The 11603-nt window shown below is 51.3% G+C and overlaps 1 protein-coding gene across 1 annotated transcript; it reads left to right on the top strand.

Moving 5' to 3' along the window:
• Positions 1-1445: 1445 nt before the first annotated feature.
• Positions 1446-10733, top strand: YKT6 (YKT6 v-SNARE homolog). The gene is made up of 7 exons (XM_061414458.1): positions 1446-1694; positions 4062-4144; positions 5331-5431; positions 6441-6545; positions 6809-6874; positions 8199-8300; positions 8973-10733. The coding sequence occupies exons 1-7, from the start codon at positions 1591-1593 to the stop codon at positions 9006-9008; spliced, it is 597 nt and encodes a 198-aa protein (XP_061270442.1). The 5' UTR covers positions 1446-1590; the 3' UTR covers positions 9009-10733.
• Positions 10734-11603: the final 870 nt, after the last annotated feature.

Genomic DNA, 11603 nt, shown 5'->3' with positions numbered 1-11603 from the left:
GAAACAGTGGCTGACTTTATTTTTCTAGGCTCCAAAATCACTGCAGATGGTGATTGCAGCCATGAAATTAAAAGATGCTTACTCTTTGGAAGGAAAGTTATGACCAACCTCGACAGCATATTAAAAAGCAGAGACATTACTTGCCCAACAAAGGTCTGTCTAGTCAAGGCTATGGTTTTTCCAGTGGTCATGTATGGATGTGAGAGTTGGGCTATAAATAAAGCTGAGCGCCGAAGAATTGATGCTTTTGAACTGTGGTATTGGAGAAGACTCTTGAGAGTCCCTTGGACTGCAAGGAAATCCAACCAGTCCATCCTAAAGGAGATCAGTCCTGGGTGTTCATTGGAAGGGCTGATGTTGAGGCTGAAACTCCAATACTTTGGCCACCTGATGCAAAGAACTAACTCATTTGAAAAGACCCTGATGCTGGGAAAGATTGAGGGCAGGAGGAGAATGGGACGACAGAGAATGAGATGGCTGGATGGCATCACCGACTCAACGGACATGGGTTTGGGTGGACTTCAGGAGTTGGTGATGGACAGGGAGGCCTGGCATGCTGCAGTTCATGGGGTCTCAGAGTTGGACACAACTGAGCGACTGAACTGAACTGAACCTCAGAGAACTGAGCCTCATTCACCCCTATCCACTGAAAAAGCATTATTCCAACATTTCAAACAAAATGAGGTTTTCCAAGTCATGGTATGCCAAGTGCTCCCTCAGTTTGGAGCTGAATTTCTGCTCCTTTTGAAGTGAAATGGCTCTGCTACTCTGAGGTTAGCAGTTGGCTCCCAGATCAGTGGTTGGGCAGCTGATTTCACAGGTAGTTGGCAGGCCCAGGAGAACTGAGGCCTGCAGACTCGTGCTCAGGGGGTCCTGTGTCCAGAAATTTACTCTCACGCAGGCAGGATGCAGGTGTGGGAAGGGCAAGAGAGAGTTCAATTAACTGAAAATGAGATGCAAGCCTTCACCTCCAGGCAGGAGACTCGAAAAGGTCCCTGCCTTTCACTCAAAAAGCAGATCTGATTTCCCAAACACTTTTCTAGAAGGCAGTTCGCGCATAGATCAAAGTCCCTGGTGTAGGGTTTACAAAGTACTGGCGTGTGGGTGGGGCATGGGTGGGGCTCTGGGTCTAACTGCTCAGAGGAAGGACAGCCCCCGGGACACAGGTGTTCCTACAGTACTCAGAAGGACCGGGAAGAAGCAGGGGGCGCTGGGAGGACTCAGGACGGTTAGGGAAGGAGGGAGAAGGCCTCGGAGGGATAAGGACAGCGGGAGAAGGGTAAGGACTCCCAGTGAGACAGCGAGCTGGCCTACAAAATCCCCACAGCCCCTCACGCGCACGCGCAAAACCCTGCACCACCCCCTCGTTCGTGTTTCCGGCTGCTTTTTCTGCATCCGGGGCACGAGAAGACTCCGTTAGGCCTCGGGCGGCAGCCCCTGACCGGAACCGGAAGTGGACCCCGAGCCAGGAGAAGGAAGCCGGTGGCCGACCCGTCAGCAGCCGGCGGCGGCCTCGAGGGGCGGCGCTGCGCTGCTCCCTGCGAACCGGTGCCGCGGCCAGGCGGGTGGCCGGCCCAAGGGCCCGGCGCCATGAAGCTGTACAGCCTAAGCGTCCTGTATAAAGGCGAGTCCAAGACGGTGCTGCTCAAGGCCGCATACGATGTGTCCTCCTTCAGCTTTTTTCAGAGATCCAGGTGAGCGGGCCCTCGAGGGCGGCGCCCGGACGGGGAGGCCTGGGGTCCGGGTTGGAGACCGCCCGGGAATCGAGGCCCTGGGCTTGGCCTCCCGCATTGGAGCCGGTGGCCTTTTCCTCGGCCTGTAGCCCATTCTGGAATGTAGTCCGTAATCAGGCTTTTTCAAATTTTCTATGTTATAAAAATGACCGGGGGGCTTTGAAAAAGTGCAGATTCCCCTAGGTTGACGCCCAGTTGAGTTCCAGCAATCTGTATCTTAAACCAGCAACTCCCACTCAGTGGTTCTGACCCAGGAAGCTCACGTGCCACATCTTAAGCGCCACGTTTGTATTATTTGGCTGGGCTTTCCAACAGTTCGGTGTGAGAGTTCCTGGTACACTCTGTCATATTACGGAGGAAGTCACTGAGGCCCCAGGAGATGGATACCAAACCAGCCAGGACTCCAACCCAAATTGTATGCTCTTTACGGTTGGCCTCTAGTGGTACAAAAGGGTTCTACAGTGAAGATTTGGAAGGAAGCATGGAGGTTTTAGGGCTTACAAGCCTTTGAACATTTGCGAGGCACTGTAATGCAATCAAGTCCGTGTTAGAAGGATCACAGACACTTAACAGCCTGTTCGTGGGAGGGGTGACGGTGACTCAGGCACAAAGGGAGAAAGACCCTACAAAGTCTGTGGTCACCCAGTCTCCAGGTCTGGTGGCATCTGGATTCTGTTTGCATTACTTCATTGGGCTGTTTCGTTCTTGATGAGAGTGGCTTGCTGGCGGGATCTCAAACAATTCCTCCTGTTATTTTGTTGAAACTTTCTGCTGCTTTTTGGGTCCTTCTTGGTACTTAGCATTCTCTGTCATGACCTCTAGTCTCTGTTCTGTGTTGCTGCTTTTCTGTGATGGAACTTTGGGTGCTAACTTGGTTAACTCTTGATTCTTTTCCTTTCTCTCTTTCCCCTACCCACATTTACTGATGATCCTCAGAGATTTCACTTTAGGACTTTAATCTCACTGGTTTTCGGTATCCATACGAGTTTCAGATAATTAATACAACTGCAGTACTGTAGGGAAATCTCTACAAGTGTCTCTTAAAACAACACATAGTCCAGTTGAGCCCATTGTTTTTCTCATAAGTCCTCCTGCCTTCTGTCCTGCCCACCTCATGATTACCAGAATGCGAACCTCAGACCTTCAAAACGTTTTCCAGCTTTTCTGGCACTTGTATGCAGAATGTCAAAATGAATGCAGTTCTTCCTTTGTCTAATTATAGTTCTACTCTAAGCTCCGTCTCTTTTTAGTTTTATTGCAAGGACTTCCTTATTTTAAGACTTACCTCTAAGGGATTTTTCTGATCCTATTCACTCTCTCAGGATAATAATAACAAGTAATACTATGCGCCAGACATCGTGCTAAATGCTTATTTAGTCATCACAGCACGTCTCAATATATAGACGCAGTAAGTCCCTTACCAGAGGTCACACATCTCGTAAGTGGTGGAGCTGGGATCCCAGCCAGGGAAGTCCACTACAGATGTTGTGAGTCCTCACTCTGCTGCGTGGCTCTTGGTGTGATCTCAGGAGTATATGAATCTGCTGGAACCAACTGTGGATTCCACAAGTCAGGACCCTGTGCTGACAGCCCTTTATATGACGTTTCCAGTCAGAGGCTTTTTCTTAACTCTGGTTCCTCCAGCTGGACTGTTGTCACCTGTGACTCTTCCATGCTGGCCACATCTTTTTCTTGGGCCCATGAACCTCCTCCTTTCCCTCAGCCGTGGTACAAACCATTTTCCGTTTCCTTGTCTTGGCTGAGCCCTTGCCCTCAGTTCCGTCCAGAGTGTCCCGGGCCTGTACAATGGATTAGCCCCAGCCGACCTGAGGCTAGAGCCAGCATTCACTGAGGATGCCTGTCACATTGCAGGGTCCAGCACGTGGCAGCTGCCATAACTGACTGTGCATCCGCTGAACAGTTTTGACCACTTAGGTGTCTCCATCACAGATTTTATTTCTTCCTGCTTCTTGGGAGTTAGTGGAGCCTTGAGAACAGGAGCTGGCCTCTGCTTCTCTGCTATGTCCCAAATCATACTCTGACCAAAATGTTAAATTAACTATAACCTGTAGAAGATTCCCCAGAAGTCTGGAAGTGGGTTATTTGGGTCTGCTCAGTAGCAAGCAAATGTGGTTTGAATGGTTGTGATGATGTGTAATTATCTGTATTCATGGACATCGACAGAGTGTTTATTAGTTCTTCCTAAGGTTGGGAGGGAAGGAATGAAACCAGGAAGCAATGTCTCCTTAGTGTATAAGCTCAGGGGTCACTTTGCATTGTATTGGGGACAAGGTGACAGGAACAGGTAATATGTGTTGTGTTTCTTAGCGTCCAGGAGTTCATGACCTTCACAAGTCAGCTGATTGTGGAGCGCTCAGCGAAAGGCAGCCGAGCTTCTGTGAAGGAACAAGGTAAGAGGGCCCACCACCTGGTAAGCGCGTGCTGGCCCAGCCACCCAACTCAGGTGGCCCAGAGCTCTGTCCACAGGAGGGCTGCCTTGCGACGGAGAGGGCTCCCAGGCCCACAATCCTCTGCTGGCTTCTCTCTTCCCTCCTCCTCCATTTCCTGTTATGCAAAATTCTATGCCCACTGATGGTATGTCGGTTGCTTGGTTAAATCACCCCCAAAAGCTTAGACTCGCTTACAGTTAGGGTCTGCCTCTCTTGGAGCAGTAAGCAGCTTTCCTGCTTTGTCCTCTTCTGCCTTTGGAGTTGTAAACGTCTCAGAAAAGGACCTCCACCCAGCCTTGTTGAGGAAATACTGTATTCTGTGCTTCTTAGTGCTTTTGCCCAGGAACCTGGAGACCCCTTATTTTTCCTCATGACCTTAGTTTTTTCTTCTTCATGATTCAGGTTTCCTGTAAGAATTTTTATGCATTTATTTTAGGGGCACTTGGTTTGCTATGATATCTCTGAATCCTTTCCAAATGACAAAAAATCATTTCAAGGATTGTGACTGTTTTGCAGAAGCCCTATACAGGCTGTACCTTTTGATAATTCGATGACATCAGCACAGTCGTACTTGAGACCCCAGCCAGCAGTGGCTCATTTTTTTCTGGATGGGCTTTATCTCTTCCTCCCTCTCCTGCCCCATCCCCACCAAGGCTCACCACAGAGTGGAGCAGGCTAGGTTACTGTAGTGAGGAAGCCTAGGGCCCTGACAGGTGATTTTCTCAAGCCAGGAAATCTTTTACTGAGTTTTTTGTGTATATATGAAAATGGAAGCCACTTAGCTTGTCCAGAGTTCCATCAGCTTGGGAGCAGAGCAGAGCACCTCTGAGGGTTGCAGCTTCCAAGACACAGGGGAGCCTGACCTCGAGCTCAGGGTAGGACTCAGACGAGCCCCTGGGGCCGTTTCCTGGGGTATTTCTGCGCCACTATGGTCCTTGGACCCTGGCTTTGCGCACTGGGCCTTGGGACTTTCACTCACCCTGAAGCACATGTTGGTCCACACTGCCAGCAGAGCCCCCACACGTGCTACCCTATGTGCAGGACTTCACCATAAACCCAGAGGACAGAAGCCCAGCACTGTATCAGTCCAGCGGCTTTGGGGGGTGAGAAAGTCTAAAGCCCTCTTGCCATCCTCTTGTCTCCTTAGAATATCTGTGCCATGTCTACGTGAGAAATGACAGTCTTGCAGGAGTGGTCATTGCTGACAGTGAATACCCATCCCGGGTGGCTTTTACCTTGCTAGAGAAGGTGAGTTTGCAGCTTGGCTGGACTGTACTTGGGCAGTCAGGCATGGACTGGGGCCAGGAGTGACGTAAGGGATGAAATAGTGTGTCCAAAATCAGCCTGCTTTCAGCCTCCTCACTCTAAACCAAGAGACAGTCTGGGAGCCTTCTCATTCCTGTCTGTCTCATCCTGCCCTACCCCCGTCCCCCACTGATTTCTGCTTCTCATCCTACTAGTGTCCTTGGGGCCACCTTGGCTCTCCTTGTAAGCCACAGAGTGCCAGCATCTCCCCTTCCCGGTGGGGCCCTCAGGTCAGCTCTGGCTGTGCTTTCGCCCCCACTCACTCCTCTTGCCAGCTCTGCTCCTGCTTCCGCCCTGAAAGTTGTGACTTTCAGTTCCTTCTGAGCCACACTAGGCTGCATGTTCTGCCCCATGACCCACCTCCCTTCTTCCCCTCCTCCCCTCTTTCAGGCCATCCCTGCACACACCAGGCTCCTCCCCACCTGCCGCGCTTCTGCTCAAGGAGTCCCCCTGCTGGCCCATCCTGCAGTTACAGCTGCTCCTTTCCCCAATGTGAGGCTGGTGCCTCCTCATTCTTCAATGTGTTTCTTTGTGGTGCGGATGATAAACTCCTCAAAGACCCTGACCCCACATCCCCTAAAACACTTGTGCGTAAAAGCGCATGAAGTCTGGTGGCTGCTTAAATTCAAAGGATCTAATTACCTTTTTGAAGAATTGTTTTGAAAAATTAAAGCTCCAATATCCTTTTTCCTGGAAATTCACAACCTGAGAAAAGTGGAAATCTGTAATTTGAATTTCTAATAATTTATCATTCCCACATGAGGTTCATATCAGGCTGGGCATACTTGGATTTTAATTCCAAGAATACTGAGGAAGAAGAAACTTGGACCTAGATTTTCTCCCTTGCCATTAGCCATCCTCCTCTGCCTTCCTCTGTGGGTCCTGGGGTCCTGAGAGCCTCTTTCGGATGAGCACTGAGATGGGGGTGTTGTTGAGCTCCTCTGTCTTGCAGGTGCTAGACGAATTCTCCAAGCAGGTCGACAGGATAGACTGGCCAACTGGATCCCCTGATACCATCAGGTACTCAGGCCTGGACAGTCAACTCAGTAGATACCAGGTAAAGCGCAAAGGCTGTGAAACAGAAAAGCCAATGGCCCTGATGGTTGTGACTCTGGGTGATGTGGAAGTTGATGTTCTCCTGAAGATCGCAGGAACCTGCATTAAGACCTGAGCTCCAAGGCAGGCTTTTGCTTTTCCAGCATGTGTTTAAGCAGCCTGTGGTTTTTAACTTCCAAAAGTATATCCAGCTTGCTTGGTTTTGAGCCCTGTTTCCAGGCAGCCACTCCAGTCCTGACATTTTTATTTTTGCTTCTTCCCTAGAACCCCCGAGAAGCTGACCCCATGACTAAAGTGCAGGCTGAACTGGATGAGACCAAGATCATCCTGGTAAGTAAGTAAATTAGGGGACCAAGTCCAGAAACAGGCAAAAAGATTTGCCAGCAGTCAAGCCCATGCAGCTGATGCTTGTTTTAATCATAGTCAAAGCACTTCTGAAAGTGGTGGTGGCCCACCTGTCCCTGTGCATCAGAGGCTTGAAAGCCAGACTCACTCAGACAACCACTCTGTGGTTCTGCCTCCATGGTGCCTGCCTTGGCCTGACCCACAGCCCAGCAGATTCCTTCTTTTCCGAGTGTGGGTTTCAGTGCACACTGAGGCTCTCTGACTAAATACAGGTCCCGAGTTGTCAGAAACAGGCCTGATTGAGAAGAGTGGGAACCCTGCATTTTACCTGAAATCTAGTTTGCAATTGCTGTTTTCTGCTTTTGTTTTTAAACTCTGAGCTACCTTTGGCTTTGGAATGAAAATTAAGAGATGACAGTCTTCAGGCACCTGTCTGTCTTCTGTAACGTTTCTCCAGGTTTCCTAACCAAGCCCTGTCTCTGCCTTCTGCGGCCTCAGAGCCTCAGTCTGTGAGCAAGCACACAGAGGCAGGGGACACGCCCACTGTCTTTCCTTGTCTGTCCACAGAGCAGATGGGTCCAGGTCACCCAGCCCATTCTGGCTACAGAGATAAAATCTGGATTACTGGTCATGCTGCCTTTTATCCATCCCATTCATGTCTTGATCCAGTTAACTTTTTATGGTGGAAATCTGAGTTGCTCAGCCGTGTGTAGAGATAAAGAATGTTTTTGCTCATTTCTCATTCTGTGCCATTTCATATGTCCAAACCTACGGTAATGCCAATTGCCTCTGAGGGCCTTGCAGTTTAAGCAGTGGCCATCTGGGGTGGGAGCAAGTCAGCCACTTCCTGATGGCCCTGGTGGCGGGGCTAGGGGCTCTTGTGAGGACGTCCATCCCTCATGTGTTTGGAAAGGGTCTGTCTGCACTAAGTGCAGAGGCGCTCTCACAGAGCTGATAGTCGTGAGATTTGGACACAGTTCCGCTGGGGGAAGCATGACACAGCTGTGCAGTAGGAATGTGTGTGTGTAAACACAGGCACAGGGGACCTCTCCTGGAGTGTGGCTATCTAAGCCTGTGCTTTGGAGGATTTGGTGCAGTGCTTTAAGTCCAGTTAGAACCTTCTAGATCCTCCAGGAAGGTCATTAGGCCCTGTGTCCTCCACAGGCCTGGGTCACTGTGTCTTGATGCTCACATGTGGGGGAGGAGCCCAAAGGAAGCACTTTGCTGTGACTGAGCTTTGTGAGGGACTGGCGTCTGCTCACCTTGTGAACAGAGCAAGGCATTCTTTTGTATCTTTCCTCTTGTCCAGCACAACACCATGGAGTCTTTATTAGAACGAGGTGAGAAGCTCGATGACCTGGTATCCAAATCCGAAGTGCTGGGAATACAGTCTAAAGCCTTCTATAAAACGGTGAGTGTGTCCTGGCCGCTCCTGGGCACCCTGTCAGTCAGCTCTCCCTGCCTCTGGGCTGCTTCCCCCCCCTCCCCCAACCTCCCCAAAGTGAGGATGGGTCCTCCTCACCCCTGCTGTCTGAGGGGTGCCACCTTCCCAGAGAGGTTCCGACGTTTCTGATTTGTTAACTTGGACTGAAGTGTTGCACCGTTTGGACAGTAGGGGTGCTGTATTTGCTTGGTCAACCCACACGCGTTTGCTATCATGATGATGTCCCTTGGAGGGAGACGCCTTTGGGATTAGGAGGTATCTGAACAGGAGGTGAAGGAGGAGGTAACAGAGGCCCCATGAACCAAGTGGGTACCTCTCTGCTCTCTGAAGATATCCTTAGTGAGAAATACCCCCATGGGGTCAGATAACTTTACGGGGAGTCAAGGCTGGAGCGAAGGAAGAGACATTCTTGTTCTTTATACTTGGCTAAACAACAGGAAGTTTCCTTCCTTATCGATAGCATTAATGGAAGGTGGACAGAATAATCTTGGGAGTGTGAACTACTTCTGGATGGCTTCCCTCCACTTCTCTCTGCTTGGTGATTCCAGAGCCCCTACTAAGGCCAGCTGGTCCCCTCAGAGCTCCCAGTTCTACGTGTGCTGAGGTCTACCTCTTCAGCTCTGTTTTGTCTCTCTCAAGGCCCGGAAACAAAATTCGTGCTGTGCAATCATGTGACGGCTGCCAGCAGAGGCCCCTGCGCTGGAACGTCACCATCATTCACATCAGAACCACGGCCCCCCAGGAAGCAGAGCCACCTTGTAACAACCCAAGTGGGACAGACTCAACTTTGGCTTTGGAGCTCCTGGGAGAAACCGAAGGGTGGATGGGGACCTGGGGGTGGGGAACGTTCAAATTCACATGACTAGTTATTTTTGAAAAGATACTGAGGCCCCTAAATGTGTATTTGGGGGCCAAATGGAACCATAAAACTCAGTGACTCCATAGATGCTACAGGGCTCATTTCTAATCCCCTGGGAAGGATGTGGGCCCCCAACTTGTGCAAGGCCCATGGGGGGTTCAAAGCCAGCTCTTTGTGGATCTTCACATGTTTGGGTTTTGTCTGTATACTAATTATTAACACTACAAGGAGCAGGGTGCCCTGACTCCAGGACTGGGGAGGGACAGCCACTGTGGGGCTGCAGTGGGCATGGGGGCGGGGTGGGGGGCTCAGGCCAGTGCTTCTGTGTTAGGAGGAGACAGCTACTGGACTTCATAAATTCTGAGACCTGGTTTGCATTCCTGCTGAGATTGACTTTGACTTTCTGCGGTACCCATCCAGCAAGCAAGTTCCGTAAAGAACGCTAGAAGTAGGGGAGGGGGTGCTTGCCCTGACTTGCAGTTTGGCTTTGAACATCTGGATCAGAGCACGTGTGCTGCAGTCTCGTGAATAGTTGTCATTTGCCTCTCTGGTGACAAGAAAGACTGTTCTGACAATCACCTGGGACTTACGTCTTAGCAAGTGACCTTCACTGTGGCCACCATTTCTAGGCACCAAGAGAAGATGCCAGCCAGCCTGGGGGCTCCCAACATCCACTTGTGGTCTGAGCTGTCCACACTCCAGCCCAGCCCCCAGCAGAAGCACTGCTGAGCACCCCGGCCCCGCCCCCAGCAGCATGAGGCCTATGGCTCTGAGGCCCTGCCCTAAAAGCAGGTGCAGGGAGCAAGCCAGGCAGTAGCCCAGGAGGTTCCAGCTCTTCTCAGCCTTGCTGGTCCTGTGGGCCCTGCTGCCGTGTTGTAAACCGCCTCCTAGTGCCCTGCTGCGCTTGCTAAGGACACAGGCTCAGGACACACCCTTGAGAACCAGTCTCCGTGGACACCCCTGTTGGAGCGGTATCAGTGTGGTCTCATCCTCCGGTGTCCTTCCCTGAGCCCTCTGTTCTTGCCCTGCCGAGGAGGTCCACTGCCCTGACAGGAAGTGCCTGTGGCCTTGAATTCCCTGGCATGGGCCAGAAGTGGGATCTGCGTGGCCTCTGAGGACCCACCCTAAGAAGTTTACCTGCCAGCTGCTCGTTGTCTCTGGCCACTGTACCACCAGAGGACTTGGCCTAAAAGTAGCCTACCCATGTGAGTTTTGCCATGTTTACCCCTGAAAGGCGCAGACCTGGCCTGCTCACTGGTCTCTGATGTGGCCATGACCACCCCTTAGGGATGATTGAGAGGTGTCTGACTCCTCCCACTTTGGAGGGTACTGGGGGTGGGGGGTGGCCAAGATTGGGAAGAGGGTGACAAGGGTGAGTAGGGCTGGCCAAGCCCTCTGCATCCACCCTTCCTCCAGCTCCTCTTGTCTTCTCATGTTAAATCATTTGGCAAAGTGTATTTTAATAACTGCTGCCTAACTTTTCTGTGTGTTCTGTTTGGAAGGTTCCTATGTGGATAAAGTTGTCTTTTGAAATTCCAAAATAGTCCTGTGCTTTGTTTTGGGCTTCCCAGGTGGCACTAGTGGTAAAGAATCCACCTGCCAATCCAGGAAACATAAGAGACGGGTTTGATCCCTGAGTCAGGAAAATCCCCTTGGAGTAGGAAATGGCAACCCATTCCAGTATTGCCTGGAGAATCCCATGGACATAGGAGCCTGGTGGCTTACAGTCCATAATCACAAAAGAGTTGGACATGACAAGCAGCTAAGCACACAATGTGCATTGAGCCACAGGGACCCCTTTCCACGGGAGCCCTGCCCCTCATGCTGTGCCCCTGCCGAGTGTGGGGTTCGCCATATCTTGGGGGGAAGCAGCCTCTACCTTAATGCCCCCATTCTCCTCTCCCCACCCCCTAGACCTTTCTAGCAGGAAGTGGGGGAGGGAGCCCCAGAGTAGAGAGAAGTCCTGCTCTGAGTCCTGTGACCTGGTCTTCACTGCACCGTAGAAACCACCTGGGAGGCTTCCTCACAGCCACAGAACCGGGGCGACACCCAGAAACTCCAGATCTGTCTGCTGGGGTGTGGAGCGTCTTGTGCGCCCCGGATCCTTGCAGGCTGGCAACTCTGGTCCTAGTTTAGGGAATGTCCTCGGCAGGTGGTGGTTAGACTGTGCGTGCTTCTCACCTATTTCATTGCTGGCCTGGGACTGACCTGGAGACCCCTGAAATAGGGAGTAGCCTGGGCATTTCCGGCTTTTCCTGCTCAGAGGACCCACCAGGGCATGTGCCCAGGGAGCTTTGCCCAAAGCAGGTGTTCTTTAAAATGACAAATGAAAGGCCCCTCACTGACTTCTCTCTGCCTATCCTGCCATCCTTACTTGGGGGGCTGCCAGGGGACAGTTTCAGAGTGCTGGT

The sequence above is a fragment of the Bos javanicus genome, chromosome 4 (genome assembly GCF_032452875.1).
Source record: "Bos javanicus breed banteng chromosome 4, ARS-OSU_banteng_1.0, whole genome shotgun sequence".
Classification (NCBI taxonomy): Eukaryota; Metazoa; Chordata; class Mammalia; order Artiodactyla; family Bovidae; genus Bos; species Bos javanicus.
This window is presented reverse-complemented; position numbering and strand designations above follow the sequence as displayed.

Coding starts and splice junctions, on each gene's coding strand:
- YKT6 (XM_061414458.1), top strand. CDS start 1,591: ATGAAGCTGTACAGCCTAAGCGTCCTGTATAAAGGCGAGTCCAAGACG. Junction 4,145..5,330: donor AGCTTCTGTGAAGGAACAAG/GTAAGAGGGCCC, acceptor TTGTCTCCTTAG/AATATCTGTGCCATGTCTAC. Junction 6,546..6,808: donor GTCAACTCAGTAGATACCAG/GTAAAGCGCAAA, acceptor CTTCTTCCCTAG/AACCCCCGAGAAGCTGACCC.